Source organism: Microcaecilia unicolor, chromosome 1, assembly GCF_901765095.1.
Source record: "Microcaecilia unicolor chromosome 1, aMicUni1.1, whole genome shotgun sequence".
NCBI lineage: Eukaryota > Metazoa > Chordata > Amphibia > Gymnophiona > Siphonopidae > Microcaecilia > Microcaecilia unicolor.
This window is the reverse complement of record NC_044031.1, coordinates 616,103,629-616,125,350: the sequence shown is the minus strand read 5'-3', so window position 1 is coordinate 616,125,350 and position 21,722 is coordinate 616,103,629. Positions and strand designations below refer to the sequence as shown.

Here is a 21,722-nt window from a genome sequence, read left to right as displayed (position 1 = left end):
ATTTCCAAAGGATGTTGTTCTAGAATTTCCAACGGATGTGGTTGTTCCAGATTTTTATACTTGCTAATGCTATGATGACTTTATACTTGATAATAAAAAAAAAACAATAAACATAACCTTGTTTTTTTTATGTGTGTTTTTTGTTTAAACTTTAGGATTAATGAATATTTATAGTTTCTTTAATAAATAAAATAAAAAGTCACAATGACATAGATTGTAAACCCAAACATTAACATGCAGCCTTGCATGCTGCACTCTTTCAGTCAACATGCAAAAAAAATACATATTAAAAACTGAGGAGTCGGAGTAAGAGTCGGAGGTACCATAAACTGAGGAGTCGGAGTCGAAGGATTTTTGTACCGACTCCACAGCCCTGGTTTAACGTGAGCAAGTGCAAAGTGATGCACGTGGGAAAGAAGAACCTGAACTATAGTTACGCGATGCAAGGTTCCACATTAGGAGTCGCCAACCAGGAAAGGGATCTAGGTGTCATTGTTGATGATATGTTGAAACCTTCTGCTCATTGTTCAGCAGCGGCTAAGAAAGCAAATAGAGGTTAGGTGGTATTAGGAAAAGAATGGGAAACAAAAATGAGGACATTTATAATGTGTTTGTATTGTTCCATGGTGCGACCTCACCTACTGTGTGCAATTCTATTCTTTTTTTATTTTATTTTATTTATAACCATTTAAATTTTTAACAAGCGATAAAACAACTTGCCAGAAATACAGAGAAGGTAATATATAGGAATTATTTCAATCAGGTAATTCTATTCTGTTCCTTAGACCACTAAATAGGGAGAGTGAAACAAGACAAGGAGATCAATTAAACAGTAAACAGGAAAAAAAAAACCGTGGTATTAATTACTCATCTAATTCATTATTCCACATTGATCATCTGGCCAATATGGTGTATAGTCAATTCATTTCATTGAAAACCTACTTATTATCCAATAGTAGTTAGAAATAATACATCTGATTACATTCTTTCTCTTTTAAAAACCAGAAGTTATTTAACAATACATATACTTAAGTCTCTAACTCAGATCCCACTGATTAAAGTAATCCCAGTTTTCACAGGCTTCACTCCTTTTAAAGTAATAATTGAGGAAATATTTCAGAGGAAAACTTTAGGAGTCATACCCGGAACTCTGGGAAAAACAATAATCTCGATATTAATCATCTATAATAATATTCATTTTATTATTCAAAGTTTCGGGAGATCACGTGATGTGCTGAAGAGAGCGGAGGTGGAATTGCTCTCCTCTCGGGCGGAACCCTCCCTATCGCCATAAAAACGTCCATTTAACCTTAAAATTATAAACCTTAAGCGTACAGATAGTAGGAGTGCATGGACAGCTTTGTTACGCGTCTAGACACGAGGATGCCGCCGAAAAATGTAAAGAAAGAAGCTGAGAGGCCCCGCGCTGCGGAAAGCAAGATGGCGGCGAGCCCGCCGAAAGAGACGCCAGAGCCGATGTTCACAAATCAGCAACTGATACAAATAACAGAGGCAGTAAAATTGGCGCGGGATCCCCAGTTAAAACAGTTAGCCACTCAGCTAACCTCAGTAGAAAATCTACTCGCTGATACGACCAGGCGCACAGGCGAACTAGAACAAAGAGTGTCCGCCATAGAAGATGAAGGAGCCGGAACAACAACACAGCTTCAGGCATTGAGATCCCTGGTGCAAAAGCAATCTCAACAAATCGACGATCTTGAAAATCGCTCGCGACGAGCCAACCTGCGAATAGTAGGCATACCTGAGAATGTATCAGAGCGCCTACTACCTTCAGTGCTAGAAAAGTGGCTGCAAAATGAGTTTGCGTTGTCAGACGGAATGGGTGCCATTTGCCTCGAGCGAGCACATCGAGTGGGGCAGAAAATGGACAATAATCAGAGACCCAGGATGGTGATGGTCAAAGTACACAACTTCGTGCACAAGGTGGAAATTTTAAGAGGTGCCCGACTGAAACGAGAAACCCTGGCCTTCGAGGGCTCTCCGGTGAGGATCTACCAAGATTACTCCTACGCCCTGCAAGAACGGAGGAGGGCCTACAGCCAGATTTGTACAACATTGGTGGAAGCGAACAAAAAATTCATGCTAATTTACCCAGCTACGCTACGAGTCAATCACCAGGGCAAATGGCAAGTGTTCATGACCCCCAAAGAAGCTCAAGAATGGGCGACAGAGACACTTCAGTCACAGCAAAGCAGAGATAAATAAATAAAGGACTAAAGAGAACAGACTCTGGATTTAAGCAGCAGGCAAAGCAGAGGCCCAGAGCCATCTAAGGAGGTATTGGAAAGGGGCCCACAGATAAAGTAAATGGCGGGGGAGGGGGAAGCCCCACATCATTGATCTCCCTATTTCTCTCATATGTTAGGTGGGGGGAACAGAAGGGTTTGTACGGGGATGGGTAAGGAGTTAAGGGAGGGCGGGAGGGAAAGGGTGGGGCAGAAGGGTAGGAAGGGGGGAAGCAAGCAAGCGTTGACCATGACACAACACATTTCTAAGAAGTCCCATAGCACAACAAGAGAGACCTGGGTAAATAGAATAACTCACAGTGTCTCGGGTGAGGCTGGGCACCTGAGGCAGACATATAAATGCTATTTGCCATATAGAGTCCCACAGACAAATGCACATTAAAACCATCAGATTTGCCTCCTGGAATGTGGGAGGTATAACGACCCCGATAAAAAGGGCAAAAATCTTATCAAATCTAAAGAGACAGAAAGTAGACATCGGATGTCTCCAAGAGACAAGACTTACGCCAGAGGAGCATAACAAACTAAAAAGGCAGTGGGTGGGGGAGGTACACTCAGCATCCTCTGGGGATCGGAAAGGCGGAGTGGCAGTGCTGATAAGAAAAGGGATAGGTACAAAATCTGAATTAGTGAAAGCAGATCCAAAAGGGCGATATGTTTTGGTACGGATATGGGTACAACAGAGAAACTTCCTAATTCTGGGAATATATGGACCAAATATTTATGATGCACAGTTTTATCCTAATCTTGTTCAGTTGTGCCTCTCATACAAACCTGAGCAGCTCCTGGTAATGGGAGATCTCAACCTAGTGGCAGATCCAAATGCAGACTGTTCAAACCCGAGAGTTGCTTCGAGAGGAGGACCAAGAGCGCATGTACTTAATTCCTTTAAGCGCTCTCTCAATTTGGTAGACACTTGGCGTAGTTTACACCCTGGGGAGAGAGACTTTACTCACCTTTCCAGAGCACATGGCACACTTTCCAGAATAGATTACATATTAATAGCCCAGACCGCATTTCCGTGGGTGCGAGCCGCTGAGATAGGCCCAGAAGAGATATCGGATCACTCCATAATATGGATAGATGTGGAGGTACCCGGGTTTTATCAGCAGGGTAGGAGTTGGAGGTTCCCAAACTATTTGTCCCAGAATAGCGAATTCCAAGAACATATCAAACAGAAATGGGAGGACTATGTTCAGAATAATAGGGAACACATGGATCAGCCTGGTCTGTTCTGGAGCGCAGCTAAAGCCGTACTCAGAGGAGAGATAATAGCCTTTGTACACGCTCACAATAAAAAGCAAACAATAGCAATAATGAGACTGGAACAATCCTTAAAAAAAGCAAAAGCCAGATATATTAAGCAGCAGACCCAAGAACATAAAGACCAGCTTCGAGCAATGCAATTGACGCTAAATGCTTTACTTCATGACCGAAGCAAGAGATACCTAGCATACCAGAAATTTAAATTTCGCAGGTTTGGAAACAGACCAGGGATGATGTTAGCAAACTTAGTTTCGGCGTGGGGACCACGCAAACCGATAATAGCCCTCCAAGATGAGACGGGTCTCCTGCAGAATAAGAGCGAAAGGATAGCCGAGATATTGACAAAATTTTTTTCTAGATTGTATAGTTCGCCTGAAGACCCAGAGGAAGGAGAAATACAAAAAATTTTAGAACAGGCAGAGCTCCCGAAATTAACAGACAGTGAGCGAGCAGTACTAGAAGAACCACTAGAGGCTAGGGAGATACAGGAAGTAGTGAAGTCGCTGCCACTTGGATCCGCGCCGGGCCCGGATGGGTATACCGGGGAATTTTATAAAATTCTACCACTCTCATTTTACCCTGTTATTAGTGACTACTACGAACAAGTAGTTGGGGAGGGACAGTTCCCACATCATGCAAACACAGCCTTGATCTCCCTGATATTAAAACCTGGGAGGCCAGAGGGTCAGGCTGACTCATATAGGCCCATCTCATTAATCAATGTTGACCTAAAAATACTGGCCAGGATACTAGCAAATCGCTTGGCCGGGATTTTGCCCAGGTTAGTGGGTGAGGAGCAGGTGGGATTTGTTAAGACTAGACAGGCAGCCAAAAACGTGCGCAGACTACTATTAGCCATGGCGACTGGTCAGCTGACAAAAACCCCAACATCCATAATTTCACTCGATGCTGAAAAAGCATTTGATCAGGTGGGGTGGACATATTTGTTTCAAGTACTGAGGCATATGGGTTTTGGGGGCTGGTACTATAGAGCTATAGAATCCTTGTATGCAAATCCGTCTGCTTCGGTGATAGTAAATGGAGTTAAAGCAGAATCATTTGGAATATCCAGGGGCACCAGACAGGGATGTCCCCTATCCCCTACATTGTTTATCCTATCATTAGAACCCCTACTGAGACTTATAAAGAAAGCAGAGGGAATCCCCGGGGTGAAAGTTGGGGGGGATACTATAAAGGCCTTAGCGTTTGCAGACGACCTGATGATAATATCAGCCTGCCCAATGAGCTCATTGGACCAACTGCTGAGCCTAACAAAGGAATTTGGGCAAGTCTCTGATTTCACGCTAAATAAAAAAAAGTCTCAAATAATGGATGTATATCCGAGTGGAACCCAGCAGGAGAAGGAAAGTTGCCCCATAGCCAGAGTGGAAGAAAAAATTAAATACCTTGGAACCAACATACCGCAAGACCTATCTAAATTATACCAAGAAAATGTTGAGCCCTTGCTTGAGACCACTCGCATAAAACTCCAGTTGTGGGAGAAATATCCGCTGTCCCTTATGGGACGAATTGCTATTTATAACATGATGATAGTGCCAAAGTGGCTCTATAAATTTCAAACCCTTCCACTTTTTCTCAAGAAAGAAGATGAAAAACGCTTGCATCGGTATATACAGCGCTTTCTGTGGAAGGGAAGGAAAGCACGCCTCCCAGTACGAACGTTGCAAATACCAAGAGAATATGGAGGATTGGGATTGCTCAGCATCAGGTATCTCACAATAGCAAGTGGCATGCGACATATTTCTGATTGGTACAGATCAACCTCAGACTTTTCAGCAACAAATCTGGAAACAACATTAACACAGGGAATACATTTCAGTAGCCTGTTGCATGTGGGAGGCTGTCCAGCTCCTAAAGTCCTACAACAATCGCATATAATGCCCACGGCAAAGGCGGTCTGGAAGTGGGTTTGCCGTCACCATTAATTTTCTGGACGAATTACGCCTTTTCAAGCAATTTGCAATAACCCACAATTCCCACCAGGAACTCTACACCGAAGATTTAGCCAATGGCAGCAGAGAGGACTGGTATACTTACATCAGGTTTTGACGTCAGAGGGAAGAACCAGGCCTTTCGTGGAGCTTCAGGCCCAGTTTAAACTTGATGAAAGAGATAGATTCTACTACTGGCAATTGAGACATTATATAAACAGCTTGCCCTGGGAATGCCTCACAGAAGATGTGCAGGAGGAGATTTCCTCAGCCTTTTCATTTAGGGCACAGGGCAGAGTGTCATTGACAATGCATCACAGACATTTAAGAGACATGACAGAGGAAATAGATTATGTAGCTCTGGCCCAGGCGTGGACGGAGGAACTACAAATGACCTTAACGCCTCAAATACTACAGGAACACATTTATTCGACGCAAAAATCATCAAAGATGGCCCAATATTGTGAAATGGAATACAAATTTGCATTAAGAACTTACATTCCACCGAGGAGAGCCTTCCATATGGGCATCTCTCCAGATGGAGCATGCCCAAAGTGCGGGATGCAGGGCGCGACACTAGGGCACATGTTCTGGACTTGCTCAAAAATACAAAGATTTTGGACCAGAATAATACAAATGACATCCAGTATGTGGGGCGCCACATGGAAGAAAGGGCCGCTGTTGCTGTTCGGAAGACCAAGGATAGTTCAACCAACTACAGCAGGCTTTAAGGGATTTACTTGTAGAGCTGTACTGGCAGCGAAAAAACTTATTCTCACAGAGTGGATTACAAACAAAGAACCGACTCTGCAGAAGTGGCGTGAGCTGTTAATGGATTACATGAAATTCGAAAAGAGATTAGCAGATTACAGAGGAGAACGGAGATTCACAGACAAAGACTTTTATAGACTATGGACCCCATTTTGGCAGACAATACCCCCAGGGGGTAGAGGACGTATTTTAAATATGTGAGAAATGGTCAATGTTACAATCAAGAAGAATAGTCTTTACTTAAAAGGGACGAGGGCGGGAGATGGGAGGAGGGGAGGGGGGATAGAGATGGGGACAGAGAGGGTGGAAGGGGGGGGTAAGATTTAAAGAGTTAAATTTAAAGTTTGTGACAACACAGAATATCGTACTGAGACTGGGAAGGGGTAATGTTCCCTAACCAGACCTGTGTATAACCTATAGAATAGATTTGCATTGGAGAGAGAGAAGAATTTGTTAAATGTTTTATTGTAATCTCATGCAAAACAATAAACAAATTTTGAAATAAAAAAAAATATATATTATTCAAAGTTTCTGGTCTATTATCATTTTCAAGATTATAACCACTTCTTGCTCGTGTAGAACTTCATTTGTTATATCAATTTTTCACTCTCAAAGGGTTCATTTATATTATCCATGTAACTCTCTAATAAGATTATATCTGAAACAAAATTATTTACTGCCACCATTAGGTCCCGAAGCGCCTTCCAGATGATATTCAATGTAACCTCCAAGGGAGGCAAAAACTCCAAGCTGATTTCTCTTAGGTGTTCAGGAGTGGTTCCGCCGATTTGGGTTGTGCTGTAAACGTCCTCCGTTTCAGCATATGCCTCTAACTCACTCCTCCACTCCTTTGGACATGGTGGTTGAATAATTCAGGAGCGATGGGAGTTGTTTTTTCCAGGTCCAAGAGCGTCGATGCTCCTTCGCCGGCGCTAATCAAAGGACTCGCCAACCCTTTCATCTGTGGGCAGTTCGTCGGGCAGCAGTCTCGCACTTGCTGCTCAGGGGACAAAATGCTAGCCATCGGCAGCTGACTGCCGGTTGTCCCCTTCCTCTCAGTTAAGGTAACTGCAATTGCAGAGAGGAAATTTACGTAGAGAAGACAAAACTTCAGAGGACAGCTAGGCCGTTGGGCATACGAACTACAGGTCGCCATCTTATCACTCTCCCAGTTCGGGACACTCTTTGTCTGGTTTCTCCTCAGAGGCCGGTCTGATATGGGTAACCCTTCAGCATAGCCCTCTGAGTCATTGAAACACAGAAGCCCCGCCACCACTACAAGGTGGTGTCCCTTCGGAGGGGTGCAATTCTATTCTATTCCCAGCATTTCCAACCTGCTAATTTCCCTTAAGAATCATAGTGAATACCATCAGAAGAACATTCATTACATAATCAATTGTCAGACATTAAAATCTGTCTCAAATAAAACAGTTTTCAAAGCCTTCCTAAACCATGTATAATCTATAATTTTGAGAAAGTGTAAAGTAATTGAATTCCATATTTTGACAGATAACTAAATGAGCTATCAAAGTACTGCTTAAATCAAATCTTGCTAATGTATAACATTTACATATAGAATGTAATAAAGTATGAAATTAAAATAGAGAAATATGATCAACTGGACAGCAAACATAAAAAAATCTTATGGACTAGGCAGACCAACTTACAATCGATCCTTGAGTTGACCGGCAACCAGTGCAACTCCCTAAGCAGTGGTGTTACATGATCAAACTTTTTCTTGCTAAAAATTAATCTCAGCACAATTCTGTAACATGTCAATCTTTTTTTTAGATAGATCTGATTGATCCCTGCATACAAAGAGTTGCAATAATCCAATTCTGGTTACTGCATCTCGAAAAAAAGATATAGTGGAATTAGAAAAGGTACAGAGAAAGGTGATGAAAGTGATAAAGGGAATGGGACAACTTCCCTATGAGGAAAGACTAAAGCGGCTAGGGTTCTTCAGCCTGGAGAAAAGACGGCTGAGGGGAGATTAGATAGAGGTCTATAAAATAATGAGTGGAGTGGAACGGGTAGATGTGAATCACTTGTTTACTCTTTCCAAAAATACTAGGACTAGATGAAGCTACGAAGTAATAAATTTAAAACAAATTGGAGAAAATATTTCTTCACTCAATGTGTAATTAAACTCTGGAATTCGTTGCCAGAGAATGTAGTAAAAGCAGCTTAGCAGGGTTTAAAACAGGATTGGCTAGCTTCCTAAAAGAAAAGTCCATAAGCCATTATTAAAATGGACTTGGGGAAAATCCACTGCTTATTTCTAGGATAACTGTCAAACAACGCAGCTCAACTCTACTTTGTATAATTAGTAACAACTCAAAAACCACAAAAATAGTAGAGTGCTATGGGAGAATCTAACGGTGGAGATTATGGGCAAAGTCTCATAATTGAGCAGCAGTTGTTTTCAAACTTCTTCATTGCTGCTGTCGTTATAATCATAGACTCATGCCCACCCTCCTACCGCAATTTAAGCTATCAAACACGCTAATTTCCACTTTTTTCTTTTTGTATTTCATAATTTTGTAATTTTTGTGTAGCGTGCTCTAAGCTCTCTTATTATATACTTGCTAAAGATGGCTTAAATCATTCATGACTTATCTGTATGCCGGTAGACAAGCACACCCCAGCAAGAGCCTGTTTCGCCCTCCTGGCTTTCTCAAGGGGAACTTATCATGCAGTCTCTGTAAAGAATAGCAAACAGACGTATAAGCTCTTTTCTTCACTCACTCCATGTACAGCATAAAATATATATCTATAAATCCAGGACTCACCAGGCTGTCAGATATTTTTCACCTACCATCTACCAATGGTGAAATATGGCGGCGGCGGCAGCTTTTTAACTCCTTAACCGGAAACAGCTGATCCGTTCGGTAGTGCTTCACATAAAGCAGTTCCACTGAATATACGTGTTCAGGCCACTTGGTTCCAACGTATTTAGATGATATATCCAGTAGGTCTCACGTTGTAGTAAACTCCTATTATGATCACCTCCTCTAGATGCTGGATTAATATGGTCTATAGCCACAACCCGCAAAGTCTCTACATGAGATTAAATTGCATACAGTGCTGCACTAAAGGAGGGTCTTGCACTTGTGCTGCAATGCGAGAACGATGTTCAATCATACGTTCATGTAGAGACCTACTCGTTTTGCCTATGTACACTTTCTCGCAAGGACATACTATATAGTAACACCTCGTGTATGACAAGTAGTATGATATTTTAAATTGTATCTTTTCCTTCATGCACAAAAAATTTGTGCTTCCACTGTGATATCACGTCTTGCAATTTTTCTTCTTACACTTGAAGTGTCCTATAGGTTCACCCAAACTACCATTGTCTTGTTCAACTAATTCAGCAGGACTGAGCAGCTCTTTAAGATTTCTACCTCTCGAAAACCTGCTTTTACGCAATGCGATCTGCGCACGGTGTTTTCGAGAGGTAGAAATCTTAAAGAGCTGCTCAGTCCTGCTGAATTAGTTGAACAAGACAATGGTAGTTTGGGTGAACCTATAGGATACGTCAAGTGTAAGAAGAAAAATTGCAAGACATGTGATATCACAGTGGAAGCACAATTTTTTGTGCATGAAGGAAAAAGATACAATTTAAAATATCATACTACTTGTCATACACGAGGTGTTATCTATTATATAGTATGTCCTTGCGAGAAAGTGTACATAGGCAAAACGAGTAGGTCTCTACATGAACGTATGATTGAACATCGTTCTCGCATTGCACCACAAGTGCAAGGCCCTCCTTTAGTGCAGCACTGTATGCAATTTAATCAACATGTAGAGACTTTGCAGGTTATGGAAAACGGGGCAATGCTGCATGTGAGGAGAGAGAAGGAAAGCGATGGGGTTGATGGTGAATGGTGCAGGGGGAAAGGAAGAAGGAAAAAAGACTGGGCAATGCTGCATACCAGGGACAGAGAGAGAGACAGATGGGGCCAACACAGAAAAAATTAAATGGCCAGATAGTAAAGGTAGAAAAAAGAATTTTATTTGTAAATTAGGATGAAGAAATGTGGTAGCTGTGTTAATCTTCTTTAAAAGTTAATAAATATAAAGAAAAGAAAAGTGGAAAATAAGGTGACACCTTTTTGTGCTTGTCCTTACTTAAGGAAGGAGGATTTAGCCTTCGAAAACTAGTTGAAAATAAGTTAGTATCACCTTACTTCCAAAGAGCGTAAGATCATGCGCACATGTGTATTTTGGCCCTCTGAATGTTACAAAATAAAGTGTGACCCTTGATAGAAAAAGATTGGACAAGCCTGCTTTAGAAGGAGCAGATTCAAAAAGTGGCTGAGGGGAAGGCAAACCCTCCTCCAAAATGGCATTCTTAAACCATTGCACAGTAGAGTCTTAGTTATCCAACGTAAACTGGCCCAGTGTTGGATAAGTGAAAAGTCTGATAATACAGAAAACAATGGGAATCTCTCAAACAATGCATGGAAAACATTTTATGCACAAAGATCAGGCGTAGGGTATTTTTTAATTAAAATATTTTTTATTAACCCTAATCAGCAATGAAAAAAAATTGTACAGCAGGCAATTTGAGCACAAATACAGAGCAGTATACACAGCACAACAATTTACATCAGGCAATGTGAACAGAAATACAGAACTGTACAAGGGAAACCATATTAATCAACTGCAGCTACAGAACCAAGCAAAGCCCCATTTCTCAAGATCACTTCTTGTTTAGCCTCACTTGAGTTGTCTTCTCCAGTCAGTAACAGTACTGTATGAAGCAGAAATCAATACAGCAGAGCCCCATGTCTCAAGACAGCAGAATTGCAACTAGAAACCCTCCAGATGTAAGAATGAGAGTAAGAATAAAGAAAGTGCTGCAAATGTGAATGAACAGACAGGAACACAGTAGGTGTACATATGGTTCTGCATAAAACTCATGCACAAGAATCTTATGGTTCCGTTTCTCCAATAGCACAGCCTCAGATCAAAAATTTCTACAAAAGCATGGTCTCTGATCAAAAATGGCTCCCTGGCAGGAAAGCAAGGTCTCAGTTCAAAACATCTTTAATGTTCATTGACCACTTTTTTCCTCTTGACTGGCCAAAAATTGATGCCATGTTGTAAAGTCAAGGTCTCTGCTCAAAACTTTTTTTCAGTGGTTCCCTCGCTGCACAAGCAGAGTCCCAGGTCCAGAAATTACTGTAATGTTATAAAAGCAGGGTCTCAGCTTATAACTTTCAACGGTTCCTTTGCTGCAAAAGCAGGGTCCCAGATCCAGAAATTATGGTTCCCTTGCATAGAACCATGGTCTCAAAAAAAAAAAAACATTAATGCATGAAATCAAACAAAAAAAAGGGTTCCCTCACTACAAAAATGGGGTCCCAGATCCAAAAAATAATGCATAAAGGCATGGGTTCAAGTCACAAACAGGAAGAGAAGTCATGTGCTTCTTAACTCGGATGAGGGGTGCATGAAGGAGTATTAGCTGCAAAAGCATGGTTCCCTTACGGTCTCAGCTCAAGCATGGCTCAAAGATGGTTTCCTTGCAGTGTGTGAAGCCGGAAGACAGGAGGAGAAATTGCATGCTTCTTAATGGCAACGTGATGATGTCACCGGTCAGAGGGGGGGGGGGGGAGTCTGTCAGATATGCCGGATGGTCAGATTAGTGTAGGACAGATAATCGAGACTGTACTGTGATTTATTTTAATATTACAGTAACGAGGCCAATTCAGTGATAGTACAGTGCACTGGCATGTTGAGATCAGGACTTCCCTACTGGGGATTAGAGAGAAATCCACACTCAAAAAGATATGCAGTATAATCAGTGTCAGCTATATAGTAAACTAATACAGAACAAACAAGTGACACTGCAAAAGTGACTCTATGGCTGTTCAATGTAAATTTTTTTATATGAAGAGAATCCCTCAGAAACCTGTCGGACCTTGCGTCCCAGGTTTGCAACGGACACTAAAAGAGCCACTGACGTGTTTCTATCACTGGGATCTTTAAACTCTTCTTTTTTTACGTTTTTTAAAGTGCTCAATGCTAAGTTTTTAAATTCTGCAATTCTGACTAGAACCAGTTTATATTCAGGAAAGCGCCAATAAGATGTAGTGTAGGAAGCCACAGAATGGTGAAACGGTGGCACCGTAGGACTTAAGTGTTGCACTACATCTTATTGGTGCTTTCCTGAAAATAAACTGGTTCTAGTCAGAATTGCAGAATTTAAAAACTTAGCATTGAGCACTTTAAAAAACGTAAAAAAAGAAAAGTTTAAAGATCCCTGTGATAGAAACACATCAGCAGCTCTATTAGCGTCCATTGCGAACCTGGGACGTAAGGTCCGACAGGTTTCTGAGGGATTCTCTTCATATAAAAAAATTTACATTGAACTGCCATTGGGTCACTTTTGCAGTGTCATTTGTTTGTTCTGTATTAGAGAGAAATCCCCCACTATCTCTCGATGGCAATGCCTAGTAGCCAGGTGTAGCCCTTGGAATGAGGGAATAACTGGGTGGGTGAGTTGGGAAGGGAAATAAAGTAGTGGTGAAACACCCTAAGTAGCTTGAATGATGTCATGGTTCTGAATTTTGAACTGGGAATCCAAAGAAGCAATGGGAAATGGTACCTTTTTTTTGTTGTTCATAGTAGCTACTAATGACCAAACCAGCAATATGACAATGTATGTGACCCTCTCTCATATTTTGTATTGTTATTTGAATATTTTTACTGCTGTAATTGTCTATTGCTCATGTTTGATTTATTCTTGTTGTACACCACCTTCAGTGAATTTCTTCAAAAAGGTGGTAAATAAATAAATCCTAATAAATAGTCACCAGAAGCTATAGTCATGTTTTCCCAGAGGTGGTTACATATATTCTTCTGTTCCTCTTTGCAGCTGAGCTACTAGGATAGCCAAGAAATAACTGAATTCCAATACAATGCTCATTAGTGTTTACAAACTTAGGGCCCTGTTTACTAAGCCTCGCTTGTAGGTGCGCTAACTTTTTATTGCACGCTAAAAGTTAGCACACGCTAATGATAAGTACATAAGTAATGCCACACTGGGAAAAGACCAAAGGCCCATCAAGCCCAGCATCCTGTCCCTGACAGCGGCCAATCCAGGTCAAGGGCACCTGGCAGCTTCCCAAACATACAAACATTCTATACATGTTATTCCCGAAATTGTGGATTTTTCCAAGTCTATTTAGTAACGATCTATGGACTTGTCCTTTAGGCAACCGTCCAAACCCTTTTTAAACTCTGCCAAGCTAACCGTCTTCACCATTATATTCCTATGGGTGTCTCTAGCGTTAGTGTGTGCTAAAAAGTTTGTGCGCCTACAGCACAGCTTAGTAAACAGGGCCCTAAGTTTTGAGAAGACTTCCTCAGAACATCAGCTCAGTTCTTAGTCTATCTTAGTGATATCGGTCTTCTCTTACCAAATAATCAGTTTTTCTGTCTACTCCCTCCATGAGCATTTGGAGGCTTGGGGGTTTTGTTTGTTCCTTTATATACTAAATATACAAATAAAATCTTAATATGCAAAATACAAATTAATAATTATTGTGAGAATAAGTGCTCTGATCCTAAAGTGTTACTTGCCAACTTGGTAGCAGGCAACATCTTTATCCATCACTGCAGCATAAATATTTTTCATCAACAAATCAGTTCAAAAAGGTTTTATAGTAGTTAATGATTTATCTTAAATCTCTGAGTGCTCCAATTGATATGCATCTCCGGTGCTGGTGGGAGCCAGCTCTAAGTGGTTGTGCTGAAAAATATCTAATTTGTGACTTGTGTCTTAAAATATCCACAAATTCCAAGTCCTATGTGAAATGCAAAATGGTCCAATAAACCACTTCCCTCAACACAGGTCCATGTTTCACTAAAAGCTGCTTCAGGAGAGAGCAAAAACCATACCATTAAAAAAAAAATCCAAATTTTCAAAAGTAAATACAATGAACTTATTCTCTAACCCCCCCCTGTTTACTAAGCCACACCGCTTTGAATGGGCTGTTAGTCTGCATTTCTGCGCGACTTAGTAAACGGGGGGGGGGGGGGGGGGGGTTAGAGAATAAGTTCCTTGGATTTTCTTTTGAAATTTTTGATCTTCTGTCACAAGGTTACGGTGTTTTACTATTTAACCTTCTTTCTGGGCTATGAGGCTGCAAGCTGTTTCCCCAGATGCCCATCTATATATATAAAAGGCAACCCCAACGTTCTATGAAGCCTCCAGCCGGAAGTGTGAAGCGCCACAGATATCCGGTTTCCCCATGAGTGAAGGAAAAGAGCACAGCACGAAATCCCTCTCTCTGTAACAGTGAAGGACTCAGAGGGGGGAGGGGAGAGAGATGCCCTCACTCTCTCGGTAATACAAACACAGCACAGCAGGAAACGTAACACTGAAGGACTGGACTCGGAGGGGGGAGGGGGAGAGAGAGAGAGGGCAGAGGGCAGGGACACTCCCACATGCACACTCTGAAGAAAACCTTGCTATCCCCCGTTTCATTTGCATCAGAAACGGGGCTTTTTTACTAGTGTTCAAATAAAATGCTCTTACAAAGCTTTGGTTATGAGGTGGAGTCACTTCCCCTTTCCTTTCCCTCTTTCTAGTTGTGGGAGATCTTCAGCTAGCAATCTCTAAACTGGAGACTCGCCTGAAGACACTGGAGACTTCTTCTACCTCGCATGCCCCTGCAGTAGTGCCGATCTTTCAGCCCCAGGTACAGTATCACATAGCGAGTTAAGAAAACTGCTGTCCTATAACTTCTGTTATCTGAATCCGTGTTCTTGGTGTATGAAAAGGTTGTATTTGAGATTTGATGATTTTAGATTCCTGTTTCTGCTCTCACCTATGACCTTAGACCAGAGGTTGTCAACCAAGTCCTCAAGACACACCAAGCCAGTCAGGTTTTTAGAGTATCCAGAATGAATATGTATGAGATTGATTTGCATGCACTACCTATGTCTTACATGTTCATTGTAGGTATCCTGAAAACCTGATTGGCTTAGTGTGTCCCGAGGACTGGGTTGAGAACCCCTGCCTGAGACAGAACTTTGTTTCTCTTTGGTTCAGTTTACCCAAGAGAAACATTGTTCCTCCTTCCCTTTCTGAAATAGCTAGGTATGAATCACTGAAGAAGCTTGTCAGAGGGCTTAGAATTTTACAGGAACATTTTCAAGCATGCTGCATCCAAACCCAAATGGTTACTAAAGGGATGCAGGGGTTTTATAGTAGTGTTTAGTAATGTTGAACTTTTACTTTTTCTGTCATTTCATTGCTCTTCGTAGTTAGTGTCTTTTCCTTGGCCTTATGCCTTCCTTCAATTTCACTTTGCATCAACATTTTTCTATTTTCCAAAAATGAGCCTATTTTGTATTTATTCATGTCTTCAGTGGTACCTGTTTCACAGACAGATTCACCAGTCCTATGCTTTAGGACCTGAAACTTTTGTTTTAAAAAAAACCCTTCATTTTGTGGTGCATATTTCAAGTGTTTATTAATGGACAATCCTTAAATGTATTGTGTAATAATCCACTGATTTTGTTTATGCAAGGTTTATATTACCTATCTAATGTTAATGCTAAACATGTTTTTATATATAGGATGAGATGGGGTGGGCAGCCTTTATACATGGAGGGCCATATTAATGTCAGTACTATCCCTGGCGGACCACGTGCATGTCAGTACTATCCCTGGCAGGCTACAACATTACATAATGTTAGAACTAGAAATACACAGAGCTCTAGAGACCTTCTGTGATACATAATTTTTTTTTTACTTATTTACCTAAACTGCTAGAGTGGCTATTCTGAAAATATTTGTGAAACACAGTATTTAAAATTGCCAAAACTCTAATTATTGAGATTTGATTTTCTGTATATCTTCCCATGGTCTTGCAGGCTACAGGTTGCCCCACTACGAGTTAAGATGTGTGTTCTGATAAGCTGTGTACAGTTAAATAAAATTCTCCTAAAAAAAAGAAAAATCCCAACAAGCTGCAAAGAAAGATCTCTGTGCTTGTTCTCTATGACCACCTTGGTACTTCATTGGTAAATGGAAGTTAGCAGGTCTCTTCCAGAGGAGCAATCTGCATTCTTCTAATTGTGGATGGGTGTGTTCTTTATTTTGGGGCTCTTACACACATCTGTGAATTCATTCAAAGGTCAATGCTGCTACTGCCTCGGTAAAGAAAATTGAAGTAGCTGGCGCTGCTGCTGTTGAGGATGAAAATGACATTGACCTGTTTGGAAGTGATGAAGAGGAAGCTGAAGAAGCTGCTAAAATCCGAGAAGAGAGACTGCTACAGTACTTACGGAAGAAATCTAAAAAACCTGGACTCATTGGCAAGTCATGTATTGTTCTTGATGTCAAGCCGGTAAGGACCTAGGATCAGTTTTGCTTATTATGATGTATAGCACTAATGTCCAACACTTAAAGCCGTTCACCAGTATGGTATCTTGTAAGCCACATTGAGCCTGCTAGTGTGTGGGAAAATGTGGGATACAAATGTTGCAAATAAATAAATAAAGCAACCGGATCAGTGACCTACACTAGGGGAAGAATGGGAAATAGAGCACAGTATACCACAGAATGGTTAAACACTATTTGTTTAGTTGCATGAGGTCTTCTTTCATATTAAGTATGACAAAATTGAAAGAGGTTCAGAGTGGAGAGAATATTATATAAAGAGGTATATTTTCAAAGCACTTAGACTTACAAAGTTACATAGAGGAGCATTTTTGCTGAAACTGTCCAAAAATCAAGTAGTGAAAATGACCATTTTCAAACCAGAAAAATGTCTTCCTCCCCCCCTTTGAAAATGACCATTTCCTAGACGACGTGCTTAGTACGGTTTGGACCATTAAAAAAAAAAAAGTCAAAGTGACGCACAAAATCAAATCATTGGGACCAGTGGCGTAGCCAGATGGCCAATTTTGGGTGGGCCTGAGCCCAAAGTGGGTGGGCACAAAATTTTCTCTCTGTCTCTGCCCCCTTCTTCCCTGCACTCTCCACATCTCCCCTGGCACCTCACAATTCAAAATATACTTTAGCTCATAAAGATCCCCAAGCTCTGTCAGCTGAAAACTTCCTTCGAAGACAGCCACAAATCCCTTTTACCAAGCTTGGCAGGCAGCAATAGCAACAATGCCTTGAGTCACCGATGCTGGCACCCCATGCATGCTTAGTTATCAGTGGCTCAAGGATGTTGCCGCCATCTGCCAAGCTTAGTAGAAGGGAGTTTTAGCTGCTTTTAGAGGAGGTCCTCAGCTGATGTAGGTTGGGGATCCCCACCAGCTACAGCAAGGGTCGGGACTAGTGTTAGACATGCTCGGGCCCAGACTCTCACCAAATACAGAACAAGGGATCACAAATTAGAAATAAAAATATGTAGACAAAAATTGAACTCGGAACCTCGGCATGTTACAGTGGAGAAATAAAATCAGAAATATATTTCTTTTTTTCTACTGAACACAATAAAATGATATCCGCTGTGCACATTTCTCAAGCTAACAAATTTCAGTTAATAAATTCAAAATAAAATGTCTTTCCTACCTTTGTTGTCTGGTCATTTTATTTTTCCATTATGTTGGTTCAAGTTTCTCTTTTCCACTTTCCTGTCTTTCTGTTAATTCTCCTTCAAGCAGCTGCTATTCATTTGTCTTTTCTTCACTCTCATTCCATTCCCTCACTACACTGACATATTGATGTTTGTTTCATTTTAGCTCTTTCCTATCTTTTTTCTTTCTTTCCTGCTCTCTGTCCACTCAAATTTCATCTTCTAATCCTTTTTACTTTTCAGATACCTATCTGATTTCCATCTCCTTCTTTCACCCACTAGCTCTCCTATTCCCCATCTCACTCCTTCTCCAGCCTTCCATCTTCAATCTACTCCCCGTAATCACTATCATCCTCTTGTTCATTTCCTTACCACCCCCTTGGCCTTCCACATGATTCCACCATCCCAGTGTCTGCCTCCTTCCAACCCTTCTAGCCCAGCATCTGCTCCCTCTTTCTCCTCTCTCCACCCTTTATCCCCTCCTAGCATCTTCCTGTCCTTTCTCTCTTTCCTCTTGCCCCTTCCCCCAGGGGCCAGCATTTCTCCCCCTCTTCCATCCCACCCACATTCCAGCATTTCTCCCTCACTGTCTTCTACCCCTGGATCCTACATCTCCCTCCTTCTTCCCCCTCCTCCGCCCTCATGTTCAATATTGTTCCCTCTTTTCCTCTTCTCTCTCACCCTTGTATCCCATAACATCTGTTTCCCCCCCTTGCAGCATCTCTTTCATCACCATGTAACATTTCTCCTTCATCCCTCTCTCCCCTGTGCAGTACCTTTTCCTCCCCTCCCTCCCAGGTCCAACATTTCTCCTTCTTTTGTCATTCACCCCTCCTTCCTTCCCCACCCTACCCTACATCCAGCAATTATCCCTCTCTCTCCCCCCATATCCCAATAATGATCCCCTTTCTTCTACTCTCCCATGCATGTCTCCCTCTCCTACACCCCCCTGCATCTCTCCCTCCTCTCCCTAACAATTTCCCTCACTCCTACACCCCCTGTGTAGCATCTCTTTTCTTTCCTTCCCCTCCACTCCCATGCCCAAGCAGCCCAACAATTTTATCTTCTCTCCAACCCCCCCCTCCATGCAGCATCAGGAGCATCACGGCACCACAGCATGTTTCAAAGGGTTGCTGGCAGCATGTAAGAGAGAATTTCTGCACTGCTGCTGATGACCCAGAAGCCTTCCCTCTGCTGCGCATTCCTCCCAGGAAATTACATCATAGTTGGGGGAAAGACATGGCAGAGGGAAGGATTTCAGGTCAGACTCAGCTAGCAGCAGTGATTCTTACACGCTGGCAGCAACCCTTTGAACCGGCGCAGCAGAAGAGAGAAGGCAGCTTCGGTCCCTGCATTTTTTTTCTTCGATCGTCGCCGGCAGCGCTGCCATTCACACAGCCAGCTTCGCTCCCTTCTGCCGCGTCCATCCGGCCCACTCTGATGCACTTCCTGTGTACGTAGGTCCAGATGGATGCGGCAAAGGGGGGCGGAGCTGCCTGTGTGAATGGCAGCGCTGCTGGCGACGAACGAAGAAAAGAATGCAGCGCTGGCGGGGAGGACAATGAATTTCTGCAAGCGACGTGGGCGGGCGGGCCTGGGCCCACCCATGGCTATGCCCCTGATTGGGACATAGAGCCAGCTTACCTAGTAGACTGGCCACATAGACATCCCAGCAGAGCAGTGGGGCACCCTAGGGGGCACTGCCATGGACTTCACACAAAAAGTCCTAGGTACATATCTCATCATTATCCCCTTATATTGTATGGTGAGTGCAGTGGCGCAAGATCTCTGTTACTCCTGGGAAAGTCAAGAAGTATTTCCCATAATGAGCCTAATGGCTTTTCCTTTTATTTGTTTTGTATCAATACATTTTTATTGAAGTAAAACAAAAGAAAACTCCACAAAACATTACATTGTAACACCCTAAACATCCCTCTTACCCTCCCAGCCACCCTGCAAGAAACTCCGCAATGAGGGTCACTGTGACTCTTCAGTGCCCGTTCACACCTCCATCACCCCACCCCCAACACCCTTAACCTTCCCACTCAACATTTGCAAATAAAAGAGCAAGATGAATCGTCACCTCCTTATCTGGGTTATAGCAACCATGAAGTTGATCAGCAAGGATTTCCAATTCACGAAAATGAGTCACTCACCAACCAATCCGCCTCTGTAGAACCAGATATTTGTTTCCAATGGGCTACAATCACACACTTTGCTGCTGCTAAACAGTCTTTTCAGGCGAACTTGCCACCTTAACTCCTTGGTATTACTCAGTCCCAACAAACAATCCATAGGAGTCAGGGGAATGTGATACCCCAAATCCTGATCAGACCTTAAAACACCCAAGTCCAATATTGTTGAATTAGTTCACACTCCAACCAAATATTTTTTAAAAGTCCCTTTAGCCCCCACACATCTCCAACATGCATCAGTAGTTATAGTAGGAAACATTGCTTTTAACTTCACAGGAGTATAATACCAACATGTAACCACTTTATAGGCATTCTCTTTAATCAGTACACATATAGAAGATTTATGAACCTCTCGAAACACTCGTTTCCATTCATTCTTGGTTAGCTTTTTCTTTTATTATTTTCTTTTGCTCTTCAGCACTTCTCTGGCTGGTGTGGGTTGCAGTGAAGCTTGTATTATACTGCCATTTCTATAGTACTGACTTTTGCAAAAAAAAAAAAAAAAAAAAAGCTACATGCTTAGACGCAGCACATGCTGTTGCAGAGCAGCCACACTTAGTGATTGGCTGTCAGGTGACTGCTGTATACATGTGTGGGCTATTTCCCTACTGCACTGCTGCTACTACTACTACTTATCATTTCTATAGTGTTACTACTACTACTAGACGTACGCAGCGCTGTACACTTGAGCATGAAGAGACAGTCCCTACTCGACAGAGCTTACAATCTAATTAGGACAGACAAGAACTGCTCACTGTTTTTGCAAGCAGCTCATTTGCATATGATTTCCTTTGGGAATTGCTCATTATTTCCATCTCGGTAATTTTTGCCAAGGTGCAAATAGCGAGTGGTTACCTCCGGGGACTTTTGGATATCAGCCTCTAAGTGCTTTGCTTTGAAACTGAGCACCATAGTGTGACTGAAAGCAAAACATAACACACTCAAGTTTCTTACTATTGTTTTTTTTTACTACCTATAGATATTGATGATAGAACAGCAGCTATTACGTTTATGCCATTGCCCTGAGTAGTAGTATATCAGTACCTGAGGAGCAGGAGCTTAGGCTGACAGCTGAGTTCAGGTCTCCCACCTTTACTCTAGAGACTTAAGCTCATGCCACTATAAATTGTTCAAAAAGTCTTATCAAAAGGATCCGTCATAAATTACCTGACATCAAAACTCAACCAGAACAAGTTAACAGTGAACTCTTCTATTCGATTACTCTAATTTATTTTTCTTTACTGAACGTTATACATTGTCCTTGATTTCAAATTCCTGATATGTACTGTATATCCATTTACTTCTAATGTACTTCATATTTCTTTACTTTAATTGTAATAATAATAATATGTACTTCTCACTCACATAATGTAAGCCACATTGAGCCTGCAAAGAGGTGAGAAAATGTGGGATACAAATGCAGCAAATAAATACTTTGCTCCTGGGGGAATTCTTCGCTACTGTGCAGCTCAAAATTTACACAGAATTCCCCCCTGCAGACTGCAGAACTATGCCTTTCCCTTGCAGAATTCAGTGCAGTCTGCCTTTGCAGGCACAGATACTGCAAGTTAGAAAGTGACTCCATGACTCCCTCCCTCCACACTCACCGGTGTGGAGGAGGAGCTGCACAGCTGCAGATGCTTCCTCCTCTGATGCCTTGATTCTCATTGGTTCCTTTAAACCACGTGGCTATACAAAGGCCCGCGCGGTTCA

At 42.0% G+C, this 21,722-nt stretch overlaps 1 protein-coding gene across 1 annotated transcript in view; it reads left to right on the top strand.

The window, feature by feature from the left end:
• Positions 1-21,722, top strand: part of EEF1D (eukaryotic translation elongation factor 1 delta) — a 185,472-nt gene that overhangs the window by 141,218 nt on the left and 22,532 nt on the right. The window contains exons 5-6 of the mRNA XM_030219907.1: positions 14,867-14,976; positions 16,420-16,632. Of these exons, the coding sequence (XP_030075767.1) occupies positions 14,867-14,976; positions 16,420-16,632 (323 nt within the window). The remainder of the gene's footprint in view (positions 1-14,866; positions 14,977-16,419; positions 16,633-21,722) is intronic.